Raw genomic sequence first — 16,281 nt, 5'->3', positions numbered from 1 at the left:
GCGATACGAAGAGATAAAGTGTCAGCCGCTGAATTCATTATTATCTCGGTTTGCCAATGCCATATGATCTCTGTTATACCCAACTGTCATATCTTTGTGAATGAAGAAGTTGACTACTATGATACCCTTTTTAATATATTTTCCTCTAAACAGGAGATGTCTTAATAATTCACGCCAACTTTTCACGCATATTTATAGAGATATTTCCTTCACCGCATGAGATAAATTCTATATTTCATAAACTAAGAAATTCCGCCTAGTTTCAAATTTAGATGTTTTCTTTGTATTTAAGGAAAAAAAAAACACGCATCACCTTTTCACTGAAATTTTACAGTTGCTGCGAACTTTTCCAGCTACTACGAATTTAAAAGGCCGCGTATTATTGTTGTATTCATTTAGTTTGTTTGTCTCTTTACAAAGATGCAACCCACAGCGTTTCCAGAAGATGAGAGAGGTTCTTTCGCCTTCCTTTTGATGGAGCGCCCTAATCAAAGTTTCTTTCGTTCAAGACGTGACTCGAACCTGGGATTTTGTCACCGAAGGGCAAATGTTGCATCGTCCTTCTCGTAATTGAGGTACATGAAACTTTGATTTTGCTGATAACAAGGTTATGTAACTCCTTTGTATATGCCCTAGAACCAAATATATATTCAACAACTTCTTTTCCAAATCCAAATTCCTTCCAGACATTATGAACTTTAAATATGAAATGTTAACGTATGGTTGACTTTAATAGTATGAAAAATCTTAAGATGACGAACATTTTTAAATTATGTACTATTTTATTAGTTCAGTCTAGAAAATTAGTCACGAGAGTGTTAGTTCTGTCATATCTCGGTAAGCGCTATAACACTTGTTTTCCACAGATTCCTCTGGAACTACGCTTTAACTGGATTCCTCCAATTTCACATAAATGAACTAATGAGTCTGTAGAAATTCTGAACATCTGAAAATAAAAGTTAAATATACCAGCTCCTGGGCATAGCTAATGTCCTTTACATAGTGCAAGCCAACACAATTGCAATGTCCAAGATTACATTCTCGTATGCTGTCTGGTAAAATTTTGATCTACAGAAGTTCTTTGCTTCTCGTGGTGTTAAACGCACGACCCTAATAGTGGGAAGAGTGTAGTGGTGTCCGTGATCAGCGGGCAATCTCGAGTACATGAAACTGTGCTCTGGCACTTAGAGAGAGAGAGAGAGAGAGAGAAAGTATAGTGTATACTGTACTATTATTTGAAAGAGCAAGAATGACCACAACCATGTGCTTATCATGAATTTATTATTGTAGCAATAGACAAAGGATTACAGTTTCCATATGCTTTAATTACTCTTCAGAATGTGCCATAAAACCAGTAAAACAATTTATCAGAGAATGAAATGGAAATCTCATTTTTGTTTTAATTTGTGAGCTTTTGTACACGTCCTGCAAACAGAATCATTTGATAATTCCGCTTATCCACGACGAAGTACATGAATGGATGATCAGCTACAAATTCTACAGTTAAACCGAGGGATCCTTCTAAGCCGTTAGCTGCTGGTTTATCCGCGGGATTAATTTCCACCGGTACTGGTATGTTGTGATTACCTTTGTGATAGGACACGGCAGCATTCAGATTGCCAGTTTCGTTTACTTTTACTTTAGCCTGATGATAGATGTCAACAAGTTCAACAGTGTCTCCGATCGGATTTTCGATAATTCCCGGCCAGTTTGCCGTTAATATATCCCCCATTCCCATTTTTTTCAGGATTATTTCCCAAACATCGTGGTACTCTCTTTTCAAATTGAATTTTGGAATAACGACTCGAAACAGTCTTTGATTGGATAGTCTTGATATCAGACCGTTCAGATAGTTCCATGATATCTTCTTTTCGACTGAAGGTAAGCCGTCGAATTTCTTTGGCAGAAGGATAAACATACTGAGATCTTCACCCTCGTATGGTAATTCCAGTAGCTGCACATCATCATCTTCTAAGTAAGGGAAGGAAATGTCGTAAGCATCCATTGTGGGAACTTCTGGTACTGATGAGTTCCTACCAAAATTGTAAAATGGTTCAATGTGAGTGTTTTCTTTAGCGAAGTGGTTTTTCCACGGGATGTTTGAATACATGCAACTGAGAAGAACAAACACTGTACTTTCATCTGCTGGGAGTAAAATATCGTCGAACCCAGTTTTCTTAAACACCCGTGCCTTTGTTTGATCCATCGCCTGTCTCGGCTCTTCCATGAAGTTTATGAAATGTATTTCCGCCTCATAATTGTTAATCATCTTCTGACTAAAATGATCTTGAACAGGCATATTAGTTTGAAAGAAACTAGCGTCGGCAAAACGCAATGCGATGTCCCCAGTAGCTTTTGGCGTTTGCTTTAAGAGGAGAGTGTATCCAACCTCTACATCTTCATTCGACAGACCATGTTTGTTGAAACCCAAAATTTCTCGCATTTGAGCTTGCATATCTCCATCCGCTCCACAGTGTAACATTGCAAGCGACACAGAAGTGCTGATCGGAGAAAGTATGATATTCTCCGTGTCATAATGTGAGAGATTTCGGTAGAGATTCAAATTGAAGTCATTACTGGCGGTCTTCTTAATACATTATCAGGATCCTTAACATCAGGAGCAGCTGGAGTTAAACATGTCCGCAATGCCACCAGTAGAAGCACAAAGAAGGTAGATGGACTATCCATGGCCACTCCGAAACTAATAAAAGAAACAAAATATAAGATAAACATTTGTGAAAGTTATTTCACATCAATATACAAAATCTGTCAAACCATGCAATTCGCTAAATAATATTCAGTTGTTTTTCGTTCATGTAGCAATAAAAAATGGTTCTTAATTAACCAATCAAATTAATCAAATTCTACATTCATTTGATTTCTACTTGGAGCAGTATATTTCCCGTAATTGCCACTTCTGAAAGCAATCCAATCTACTCCCACCTAATCATTACCGCTAGCTATAAGAAAAATCTGCTCGTCAGTCTCTTACTAACGAAATTCTTATTTAACATCCAAAGATAATCCTTAATCTACTTCTCACCAGGTTTTTAAACCTTCTGTTTTGCCTTTTCTGTGAAATCCCTTCAGCAAGTGATACGAGTATATTTCTATCACTTTCTCTCTTTCCACCGTATTTACTACTAAACACATTTTTAATTAATCTTCTGTATTTTTATTATTTTTATATAATTCATTTAATTTTATATTGTTTTTATAGAGAATCCTCGCTTTAGAGACAGAAGAATTAAAATTTTGCAAGCCTACTTACGTCTTCATTAATATACGTAATTCATTAGTGTATTAATTGTTTGTCTGACAACCATCTTGTTTTAGATGCAGTCAGCGCACTCTCATCTTCCAACGAAACTATAATGTAGTGTATTTTAAAACGTTTTTGCAAATGCTCGTGTCCAAAACGTCTCCTGTTCAAACGAATGATTAGTTTGTTATGTAATGTAAGTAAATTACTTACTCATCTCACCCGAAAGCAACTTGTCTCTTCAGATGGTTTCACATCCCTACCTATCCGTTTGTTTTGGTTCTCATGACTTTTTTAAAGTGTTTAACAACCCCTCTAGAAATACATATTTACTGTCCCTGTTATTCCCTTTCTATATTTTGACTCTGTCCCAGAATTAAAGGCACATTCTTTAATCACACACCAGAGATTGTTCTATTGCTGATGTGTTTACATCAAGATTCTGCACTATCTTAAAATCATCTTCTGTGTGCTTAATTATGGCTTTAGCGCCATGATGAGTAGAACTTTTTTTTCCCGAATTCGTTTTTTTGGAACCAATGGGAAGGTATCAGCACTGCGGTTGATACCGTCTTCGTTGACTTTGTTCAAAACCGTGAAAAGAAGTCAGCAAAAATAACCTCAGACTCAATGACAATCTTTGGCCAAAATTCCTTCTCCGTGTCGTTAATCCTTCGAGTATTTTTCCCTTTTGTACCGTTGATTGGCTAAGAATTTTATGGCCGTTTTTATCAATTTATATATATATATATATATATATATCCTGGTTATAGCTCAATAATTAATAAGTACATCAATTGCCACAAAAATTAAAGCAATAAAATAAATAAATAAAAATGACTCAAACAAGAGGAAGCTTCGATCACCAGTTTAATGTTTCTGGCCAAATAATTGAAACGCAAAAAAGTGAGAGAAATCATTCTGGTCTGACTTTGATGCTGACCATCATTTTCACCCACATTAGAGTCTGTTTGCTTAAAATTATAAATTCAATCCATAATTTCATACTACGTCACAACGTCTAGCAGTAAAATGAAGAAAACTAAAATATGGTAGCACTATCTAAACATGTGGAGTTAACAAGAAAAAATGGAATTTAAAGAGAGTCCGTTAATGGGAGAAAAGACAGATGTTGCTCAAAAAGTTGAGAGAATTACTATTTGAATTCTTTCGAAACTTATTTAGATCTGACCGTAGAAATGGCAATGTTTTTCACGTTTAATGTAGTTCTGGCCAAACTAAACAAACGTTTTCGGAGATGAGGATAGGTGGAGTGTTTTTATTGCATTTAATGATAGATCAATAATGTTTATGGACACCCCTGTCCTCAGATTACGGTGTAAAAATAAGATGGATACTAAAATAAATAAGTCTTAACTTACAGTTATTATCAAAACATTTTGTGTTTAATGAATTTTAAAATAAATGAAATGATTCCCCTTTTTCACAGTGAAAATATCAGTATTCAATCGTTAATCTGAAGCCAATTCAAATCTCTCTGTTCATAAATGCTGACAACCTCGAGACATATCTTATAATTCAAAGAAACAAGCAGAAAAAATTAATTACTCAGAGTTTCTTAACTTAATATAATTGAATTTTGAATGTTTCCAATCACAATATCTTATTCTATCTTTTAAGGACGAAACACATTAAATATGTGGAAACTTTAAGTCTTAACTTACAATTACTGCTATATTCATTGCAATTATGTGAATATTTCAAAATTAGAAATATATTTAAAGAAATTACCTTTCTGTCTTACAAGGCTTCAGACAATTGCAGCTCTACTGATGATGAGGAGAGAAAAATCAGTCGTCAAAACACCATCAGATGTGCGCTTTTAAAGTCCATTTAAACAAACCCTCCTCTGTGAAGGAAACAATTTCATTGGACAACGGCTACCTGAAACTTTCCCTTATACCATTGAGGGAATTTCCCTCACTGCGGGAAGTAATAACCAGATTTCGTCCTCTGATGCAAGAACTTATTTAGAGTTACTGATGAGAGCATCTTCAGTTCTTCCTATTTAGCAAAATAAGTGATAGTGCGTGCTTATAAGAAAAAAGATGAAATTGCTGGAAAAGTTTGCAGATTAATTACGAAACGGTAGTCCTTTCGAGGAAGAGGAATTGCAGTGCTTTCAAAGAAACGAAACCGGATGGTGGTGAGCCATTTTATTAATTCTGTGGACATCACGATCCTTGACACCATGACACCAGACAGTGTCTCCCGATAGAAATCGTGATTAGATTTATTGAATAATCTAAACAATAAAAATGAAAGAAAAAAAATCCTGCTTCTATTTTGCTATGTTTGGTTTCGTTTGGTTGGAATGAATTATCACAGAAATAACCAGGGTAAATAGGCCATTATTTTATCACTATCGATTGTATAATAGCGTATTTACCCTGATTACATCTGTGCTAATAAATGGGGTAAATAGGCCAGCCATTATATATTATCTATTAATTTTATTCCAGTCTGGGGTCTTTCCCCCAGAGGCAAAGCTACATGCCACCGGACAGGTCCCCAGGTTGGGGATCGAGGAATGGCCATCAGAGATGGTGAGTATCTGCGAATAGCCAATAAGCATTCCCGGACAAGAAGCGGTAATACTAACAGTGGTGGGTTAGTGGACAACTCCAGTAACTCTATAAAATGCCACAGAAGTCCGATGACGGGACTGCGTCAAGGCGAACTTAGGCCGTCCCTAAGCCTAAACATAACCTATATTCTCCTTCTTGTATCTCTCTCAAGCTCTTCAAGGAAGACTAAAGGTTTCTCAGATAAGTACCGATGTGCCGACAGTAAAAAGAAAATATGATTGAAATCTCATGCCAAAAAACAAGAAAAAAGACTCGTGTCAAGGGAAGAGAAAAGAAGAGAAGAGAAGAGAAGAGAAGAGAAGAGAAAAGAAGAGAAGAGAAGAGAAGAGAAGAGATTCACTCTGTGAAACAATGTCTGCGTCCCCAATCAAGCAATCAGGGTTGAATCGAAAAATCAGCTACTGAAAATAAAGACAAAAAATCAAACTCAAACCTGTAAGGGATGGAATGTCATTAGGTACATAGAATGGGCAACTGGAAAATTGCAGTTGATTCAAGAAGATATGAAGAAATACAAATGAGACATCTTGGGTATTTCAGAAACGAGATGGACACTGTCAGAAAAACAAATGGTGGAAGAGTTCTCTGGTCAGGAAATGAAAGTAAGCATGAAGCAGGCGTAGGTTTCATGCTAAGCAACAAGGCCTGTCAGGTAATGATAAGATACAGACAAGTTATTGAGAAGGGATACTATTTGCAAGATTCAGTGCCCAACCATTTACTAACACGATCATTCAAGTATATGCGCCCACTACAGAAAGTGCAGATGATTTTACATTGAGAGATTTTACAGAGATCTACAACTAGAAATTGATGAGTTACCAAAGCCGTATATACTCATTATTGGAGGAGACTAGAATGCAAAGATTGGTAGAAATAACACATGATGGGCAAAGTTTGATATGAAGAAAGAAATGAACATGGAGAGATGCTTCTGAAATTTGTCACCGATAACAACCTGACGATTTGCAATACCAAATTCCAACAAAAAGATTGTCGTAAATGGACATATCACTCTTTCGATTGCCAGCACAGGAATACGATCGACCTGATATTAACAGATCAGAAATGGAAAACATCAGTTGAACAGGGAAGATCATTCCAAGGAGCTGATATTCATTTCTGCCACAGCTTAGTGATTGTGAAATATCAGACTAAAACTGAAACAAAAATACAAAGGAAAGTTCTAAAAGGCCAGAGACTTCTCAAGACTAAATGAACACAGTGTAAGTACAGCATATCAGGATATAATGGAAACTAAGCTTAAGACCACACGCGAGAAAAAAAGATATAAATACAGGAGCAGAACGACTGATTAAGTACTAAAAAGGCGGTAGAAGGGGTAATTCCTGAAAAAAAAAACGATCAACAAGAAACGGATAACTCAGGAAACCCTGAAATTGGTACAAGAGAAAAGAGAACTGAAACTTAAAATAGGTGATTCAAAGGCAGCAGATGAGTTATACCATCAAAAATGCAATGAAGTACGGAAAACAGCAAGATCTGATAAAGCCAATGGTTGGAGGACCGGTGCAGAGATATTGAACAGTACGATGGAGAACACAAAACTAGCGAGGTCTATAAATTTATAAGAAATGTCAATTGGAAGTGGCAGAGAAAGATGGAGATGATAAGGTATTGATGGACAAGACCGAAATGAAATCATGCACTGATGGACAAGATATTGCAGCGAACTATATAAAAATCACCTAAATAATCAGCAACAGAAGTAATCAAAGAACTAAAAGCAATCTCCACCAGCAGAGATATTTAAAAATGATATCTTGGAAAAGGAGGTAAGTTAGGCCAAAAAAAAATCTCAATATCAACAAGTGTCCTGGAAATGAAAACATAATAGGCGAGATTAAAATAAAAAGCCAAAAGGTTTTTTATTTCGATCTTGAGTTTCACTTACTGGCTATATAAAAACATAGGATTCTTATCCATTTAATAGGCGATATATTAAAATATGCGGGAGACGTGATTGTAAAAATATGCATAAGCTACAGGGTGGCCATAAATTAACTTCCCCTCTTTAGAGGTATTGGTAGCTAAAACTAATACATGAGACCACATTTTATATTGAGACTTTTGAAGGCATGGGGAGATGAATTCAGCGAAAAAAAGAATATTTAATACCAAAAGTCACCGATAGGGGAAATTTTGTCGCTGGCGGAGCCGAAAGCAGTCAAATATTTGCAGTAAATTCGGCTAAAAAGGATTATGCAAATTTTACTGTGCGTACGTGACAGCAGCGTCACCAATTCCACTTAAAAGGGATTGGAAACGTTCAGGCAGTTATTCGAATGAGTGAGAATTGTGCTCAATATGCGTCCAACCCTGCCTCGGGGTGCTTTACTTGTTAAGGTGTTTTACCATAAACAGTGCAATGCTGTATCGGCCCTTCTGGAATTTAGAAAGCTTTATAACCTGCACACAGGTCCTATGTCAGCTGTAGCACTGAGAGATGTGATTAAGAACTTTGAAGAAACTGGATCAGTAGGAGTTAGACCTAGCAGAGGACGGAAAGCAGTGCAAGAAGAGACAGTAGCAGACGTTGCTACTGCGGTGTTCGACGACACAGGGACCAATACTGGTTCAAGCGTTCGTGCCATAGTTCGCAAATTTGATATGACTTATGGTACAGTCTGGAAAATCTTACGGAAAATACTCCAGTTCTAGCAGTATAAGTTCAGTCGTGTGCAAGTACTAATTACCGCAGATTATGATAAGCGCATAACCTTTGGTCTAACGTTTCTTGCCAGAATGGAGGTCGACAATGACTGGCCTTGGAGAATATTGTGAGTGATGAGGCTAATTTTTATCTGAAAGGGTCGGTTAACACTCACAACTAGAGAATTTGGGCATCTGAACATCCCCAAGCGATCCTGCAAGTACCACTGCATTCTCCAAAAGTAACCGTGTGGTGTGGCCTCACAGCCGATTTCATAATTGGACCATATCTTTTTGAGCATATTACCACTACAGGTCCTTGTAACCTGCTCCATTACTGGAGAGATTTATTGACGAATGCTGGAAAATTTTGTCATTCCTACATTGCAGCAAAGACAATGGTCGGACTCCATATTTTGTAAGCAGGATGGAGCATGGACACACACATTGAACGTTCAGTACAGCGCTTTTTACGCCAGCATTTCAGCAATGAAAGGATTATCAGTCAGTTCTTTCCGACGGCATGGTCGCCTCGTTCCCCGGACATCACTTCATGTGACTTTTGGCTGTGGGGTTATTTGAAATCCGCTGTGTATGTTGGTTGCGTTCCCAACTTGCATGTCTTGAAAGAAAAGATAAAACGGGCTGTTATGAACAACCAATTCGACTCCTTATGCTCAGCTGTAGCGCATGTCGCACACCGGATGCAATTTGTTGTACACAAGAAAGGTCAGCACATTGAAAATCGTGTATGTATTCCAGGGGACCCTGATTCTGATGAAAAAAAATTATTTCCTGTGAGTTCAATCAGGTACATTAATTTCTGTATCTCTCGCAAGTTGTTGTTTTCGTTTAATTATTATAATTATTCTTATTATCATTGTAACGCGTCACATATCCAGCTGGATTGAGTGACGCGGCTGTCGCTTACGCCGTCGAAATGTTATTATTCCATTTTATCTGCCTTTAATGTAATTATCTAATTGTTTTCGGCTCCGTCAGCGCCAAAATTTCCCCTCTCGGCGAATTTTGGTACTAGATCTTTTTTTTGTTTGTTTTTACGAAAATCATCTCTCAATGCCTGAAATAATCTCAGAAAGAATTTGGTCTCATTCCGTTTATTGGTTTTAGCTACAGATGCCTCCAAAGAGGGAAAGTTATTTTATGGCCACCCTGTATGTAATGAAATATGGATATCAAGGTATGCCCTCCAAGAGTGAAAAAATCGGTCTTGTTTGATCATCATAAGAAAGGGAGTGCTTTAGAATGCACCAGTTATAGAACTATTGCACTAATGATCATCTTGGCAAAGTGCTGATGAATATATTTACAGAACACTGAAGGGTCATATGAAAGCATCTGAAGGGCTAGGCGGATTTCGAGAAGATTTTAATTTATACAAGTATTCAATTATACGAGTTTTCAACAAACACTCGCACTGAAACTGATAACAGAGAAAGCACGAAGAAAGAACAAAAAGATATACTGCTGTTTCGTGGACTTCCAAAAACCATTTGATAATACTGACCAAAATATGACATGGGCTGTTTTGGAATCTATGGTTTGGATAACAAATTGATCCTCCTGATGAAAGAACTGCCAAACACAAGCAACAGTCAGGATGGCAGTTGCTTGTGTTTGGCTTGTTGACTGAAGAGTGGTTTGCCACTTGTTTGCACAATAGAAGGCTACCCAATATCACCAATCATCTTCATCACACATCTGGGAAGAACTCTAGGTATGATTAAAGAAGAAGTTGGAGGCACTTCAATAAATGGCATGAGAATAAACTATCTCTGTTTGCAGACGACATCGTCCTGATTGAAGAAGATGCAGCAAGGTTGGAACGGACACTGGAAACCCTGTACGCAGAACGAAAAAGATATGGACTTAATGTCAGTTTTGAAATAAACTAAAACAATGATATTCGGACAACAGTAGTTACTGAACAAAGTTACCATAGAAGGGCTTCAACTGGAAAATGTGGAAGTGCTATAGAAAGATCTTGAGGAAAAGCTGGATCCAGAAAATGAACAATGAGGAAATCTATAGACGAATACAACTAAACAAAAAACCTGATCCAGAAAATAATCAAAAGCAAACTACGTCTAATTGGCCAAATATGTAGAATGAATGACGAGAGGAAATTAAAAACACTACTGTTTAGGATGATTGAAGGAAAGAGCAAAAGATTAAAACCAAACAGGAAATGGGGAAATGACATTTTCAAATGCTGTGGAAACTCTGTACACAAACTGAGTCGTCTTGCACAAAATAGAATGCAATGGAAGAATCATATCAAGTTGGCATCAGACACCTACGCACGTTGAACCCATGCTTGTTGTTGATTGTTGATTGATCGATTGTATCCGGGATAGCAGATGCGCTAAGACTAATAGCAGAGATTAGTCTGTGTGTCTGTGTGTGTATTCTTCTGGTAGCTTGTGATGTGTGAAACTGTGCTTACCAACAACAGCACTCTGCCAACCTGGAATGAGGCCAGATAACTTACCTTTCATTGAAAATGCCTCATAAAGATTCATTGCTTGTTAGACGGGATTCGAACTCATGTGTCTTCAGACTTGCTCCTGACTACGGAGGCAGTTTTATTTTGCTGAAGTGGAACAGTTCTGAGGGATTCGAACCCACAGCCTGCAGGTTGTAGAGCGGTAAACACTAGGCCAGTGGTGGCGAACCTATGGCACGCGTGCCACAGGTGGCACGCCCGAGAAATTTGCTGACACGTCAACAATTTAAATGTGATATCCTTTTATACGCTTATAAATTATTCAGCCTTTTTTTTAATTGTTACAATACGTACCAGTTAAATTTTGTTTTACAGGAGGAGCAGCTATGAAGACATGAATTTGATTGGTGCGGTATTAACAAAAGATCACGCGACCCAAAGACAAATAGAACCGACAATTTTTGAGTTAAAATGCTGATTCTCTTCAACCGAATTCCATAACATATGCAACTGTCATAACAGCATTCACTATATATTTCTTAGTTTTAAGACATTCACGACGGGGTGTCGTTTATCGTTCCCACCCACTCAAGCTGGCTCAACTCACACAAAGTTTCAACCCATGATTGGTTTTTATTGCCTTGTTTGCGTTTGAGCTGGAAGCGGAACTCACACAAGCATTATATGGCATGTTTCCATTCGTGGTAGAATTTTATTTGAAGTTAGCCTCTGATCTGTCATAATGACATCGAGAATTTCAAATGCAATCAAACAAACACTTATTTCATGTAATTGAAAAATTGGACAATCGTTTTAGTTAGATACTGTGTTTCCAGTGCAACATATGGTTTTGCTTGCCTAAAGAGCGTAGTTTCTGTGAGAGGGGTACATTTGATTCATCAGTTAGGCGCCGTTTTTATTTCGGCTGTCTCTAATTGCACTATTTGTTGAGAAATATATTACACAGACTGCAAAAGCCTCTGTACCTTATTCAGGGATATAATAAAACTTTTTTTTTTCTTGCATCTACAGTATATAATGGCTGTTGGGTGGGCGTGTTTTTTGTGTGGGAGGTATATATGCAAAACCTTTGAATGTCTTTTTTCGTAAAGTGAAATTAGGGGTGCCAGTTATATACGAGAGCAAGTTATATTCGACGGTAAGCGTTCGCCGAGATCGACACCCTTTTGGTGCTTCCCCTGCTCCGCTGACTCTATGGTGAGTTACAATGCATAAATATTTTTCTCACTACCGTTTTTTTTTTCAAACAAACATCATTAAAATCAATTTAATAATACAATAATCAATTTTAATACTGAATTAAATTATAAATTTTTGATGATCAGAATGGGATATGTCAATAAAACTTACCAGAAGTTAATTTAATGATGTTGGCCGGAGGAAATTACAATATTGTAGCATTAGTTCTGTGATTGATAACTAATTTAAATGCGTACTTTTATATTTGTTGACATGCTACACCGTATACATTAAGTGTATTAACACTCTTCATGATTATGGCATAATTATTTATTAATACTTATCGCCGATGTGTATAACATGGACGATACAAAATTATATAAATTAAGTGGATATTAAATCCAACATTATTTCAAAGCCGACTACAGAAACTATAGATGTTTCTTGCGAAATTTGATCAGACATCTTATGGGAATACACTGGCCAAATTTCCCACGAAAATTCTATAGTTACTGTAGTCGGCTTTGAAATAATTTTGGATTTAATATCCACTTAATTTATATAATATTAATACTTATGTTAGTTTAATGTATGAATTTTAAAAAAATGGAATGGTATTTACGAGTAAGTTTGTTGGGACTGAGCCCTCTAATGCATAAGTATTAATATGTATTTGAGTAAGAATAAATAAAAATACAGTCTATAGAAAAATAATTGAGAACGACTGATCCTTAGGATTCCCTGACTTTTCTAATTGTACGTGCGTTCATTATGCATTTCGCACCGCGCATCTGCCAGTAGGCAGAAATATGCAGCGGCAAGTGGGAATTAAAAAGATAACTTAATTTAGGCATATAATAAAATGTTGATTTTTTCTTAAACTATAAAAAATGCATTTCATTTAAGTTCTGAATTATTTTATTACAGTTCTACCGAACATGGCTCGTTAAAATAAAAAACGAAAATTATCACAGTCAAGCAGTAGAGGGTTCCAAAGCTGGTGAACTGGAGAGTATGGCATGATTAATAAAGAGAATAAAGCAATATGTGTTTTATGTTCCGGGACAGTTGTGTGCAGAACGGCGTCAGTAAAACGGCATTACGAGACAAACCATAAATCGCTCCTTGAGAAAAGCAAGGACGAACAGAAAGAATTTATTGCTCGGGCAATTAAAAATAGGAATATTCAGTCAACAACCCTAATGAAATTTATCGGCAGTGGTTCAAATATAACTGCTGCTAGATTTTTTTCCCTCAAATGTAATTGCTAACCACGGGAAACCTTTTAGTGATGGAGAATATATAAAAGAAGCATGGTTAAAATGCGCATCAGTTCACTTTGAAGATTTTGAAAACAAGCGAAAAATTATTCAAAGAATAAAAGCTATGCCTTTGGCTAGAAACACGGTGAAAGATAGAATCATAGAAATGGCTAAAAATTTAACTCATCAGCAAAAAACGGATATCAAATCTCGTTTAGTTTCTCTTTGTCTTGATGAGGGTACTGACATAACCGTATCAGCTCGTTTTGAAATTTTTATTCGTTATTGTGTTGGGAATAACATCAAAGAAGAATTGATAAGTTTAATATCATTAGCAACAACAACAAAAGGAATAAATATTTGCAACGCAGTTGTAAAGGCACTTGCTGAAAGAGATATAGATCCTTCCAAAATTGTATCAGTAACTACTGATGGTGCTCGCAGTATGACTGGAGAGGAAAATGGGTTCGTCAATTTATTTACCAAATAAGTTGGACATTAAGTTCTGGGTTTTCATTGTATTATACATCAGCAGGTTTTATGCGCAAACGCTAGTTTCAAGAAGATATTATGAGCATTGTAACAAAATTGGTCAAATTTTATATCGGCACGCGCGTTAAATAAACGAAAATTTATAGAATTATTAAGTGAGGTAAACTCGGTGTAAGATGGTTTACTTATGTACAACAACGTCCGATGGTTAAGTCGTGGGAAAGTTCTTCAAAGATTTGTTGAGTGTTTAGATGAAGTCAGACTGTTTTTACATAATGAGAAAATCATTGAAAAATACAATTAATTAATGAACGTTTTGTGGTTTCGAAATTAATGTTTTTTACTGATTTGTGTTTACATCTAACTGAATTAAATGTTAAACTGCAAGATGTTAAGAAGGCAATTATTGTCATGTTTGATTTAATCAAAGCATTCGAAGCTAAATTACCAATTTTTAATCGTGACGTCATTTCCAATACCTTCCGATATTTACCAAATACAAAAAAAAAGTCGTTGCAGATCTAGAATCCCATGAAAAAACTGATCAAACTGATTAAACTGTAGAAAAAGGGTTTTCTAGTTTTCTACGAATTTTCTTCAAGATTTACGCAGTTCAGGCAATTTGCAGAGATATCAAAATTTATTTTGCATCCGGACACAACATCAACAGATAAACTCAATTTGGAGGTTTTCGAGTGGCTGAATTTGGAAGATATAGAAATGCAACTAATCGATTTTCAATCTAGTTCTGTATGGAAACAAAAGTTTGTCGATTTGAGAAATGACTTGGAAATAATCGAAAATGTTCAATTATTGGGGGCAATTAAAAAGAATGCAGAGGAGGAAATATTGAGAACTTGGAATGCCATTCCTGAAATCTTTTGTTGTTTAAAAAAACTAGCGATGGCTATATTATCAATTTTCTCCTCTACATATGCTCGTGAGTCATTATTTTTTGAGATAATTTTATAAAAGACAGTTCAAGAAATAGAATGACTGATGAATCTAGTTCCGCGTGTGTATTACTAAAAGTGACAAAATATGAACCTGATATAAAGCATTTGGCATCCAATGTACAACAGCAAAAATCTCATTAATAAATTGATAATAGGTTAATATTGATTTGTATACGACAATGTGTATTTCAAATTATGTGTTCATTATTATGAAATTCTATATTAATTTGTAAACTTGTCTTAATAAAATTCTGCAATTAATTTTGTATTAATTAATGTTAATTAATTAGTGCTGTATTAAATTGATTTGTAAATTTTTGGCACGCGGACATAAAAAGGTTCGCCACCACTGTACTAGGCTAATGAAGCTGGCCGAGATCACCATACGTTGTAGAATTAGATAAAGGGGAATTGATGTGCATAGCATAAATGCCAGAAACAGTCCTTACTTAGTTCGTCAATTGGGATCATGAGAGACTTCACTACCCACACATTTTTACTCAAATTAAGTGGATATTGAATCCAACATTATTTCTTAGCCGAATAAGAAACTCAAAGATAGAATTTTATCTAAGAGTTTCATGCCGAACATAGAAAACTATAATACTAAGGACAAAGACTGAAGCTTACTGCACCTTTGCTACGAGTTGCCCCAGCATGTACCACCTGTTGGCTTATGCTTGGACTCGCCGAACTTTTAGAGTTTTTTTTATATTCAGCATGAAACTCTTAGATAAATTTTCAATCTTTGAGTTTCTTATTTGGCTAAGAAATAACGTTGGATTCAATATTCACTTAATTTGAATAAATTTACTTCGCCGAAGTGAAGCCTATTGGCTCTTTATCTCAGTAACACATTTTTACATTTTCAAAACAACACTTGAATAATTGATTTATCATCTCGTGTTCATTTCTTCTTAGTAAGGTCCCTTAGTAAAAAACTTGAAACGTCCCTTACTAAGGGACGTTTCAAGTCCCTTAGTATTACAAAATTACAAAAGAGTTCTTAAGGTTTCTATCTGGTCTCAGCAAAGAACCATGCAGTTCGAAACAGCTGTCAGGCCAGCTCTCTGGTCAAGTTACATTTACGAAACTGTCTTATCAAAAAAGGACCATATGGGCGTCTTGGCATTCTAAGTTTATAAAGTAAACTTAGAATGCTCAACCGTGCTTGATATTACACACATCCTTTCTTGAATGTGGACACATCTTCATATGACGTAAGCATAATTATTTAACCCCATGAGAGCAACGAATGAGTTCCCAATGTCAAGGAAAGTGATATCCTTGGAATACGAAATACGATCACTCGTCACTATTCTCGTCCTTGAAAGCAATAAATCACTTTCCTTCCATTCAA

General features: G+C 36.1%; 1 protein-coding gene across 1 annotated transcript; it reads right to left on the bottom strand.

Moving 5' to 3' along the window:
* Positions 1 to 1,399: 1,399 nt before the first annotated feature.
* On the bottom strand, positions 1,400 to 2,482 carry LOC150098463 (intracellular coagulation inhibitor 3-like). Its single transcript, XM_090405226.1, has one exon. It carries the CDS (start codon positions 2,480 to 2,482, stop codon positions 1,400 to 1,402), a length of 1,083 nt encoding a protein of 360 aa, XP_090261352.1.
* Between the last annotated feature and the right edge of the window lie 13,799 nt (positions 2,483 to 16,281).

This window comes from Typopeltis vanoorti, chromosome 15 (genome assembly GCF_054136105.1).
Source record: "Typopeltis vanoorti isolate ZY-2024b chromosome 15, IOZ_Tvanoo_1.0, whole genome shotgun sequence".
In the NCBI taxonomy this organism is placed as follows: Eukaryota; Metazoa; Arthropoda; class Arachnida; order Uropygi; family Thelyphonidae; genus Typopeltis; species Typopeltis vanoorti.
Note: the sequence above shows the minus strand (reverse complement) of the source record. Positions and strands in the feature narration are given on the sequence as shown.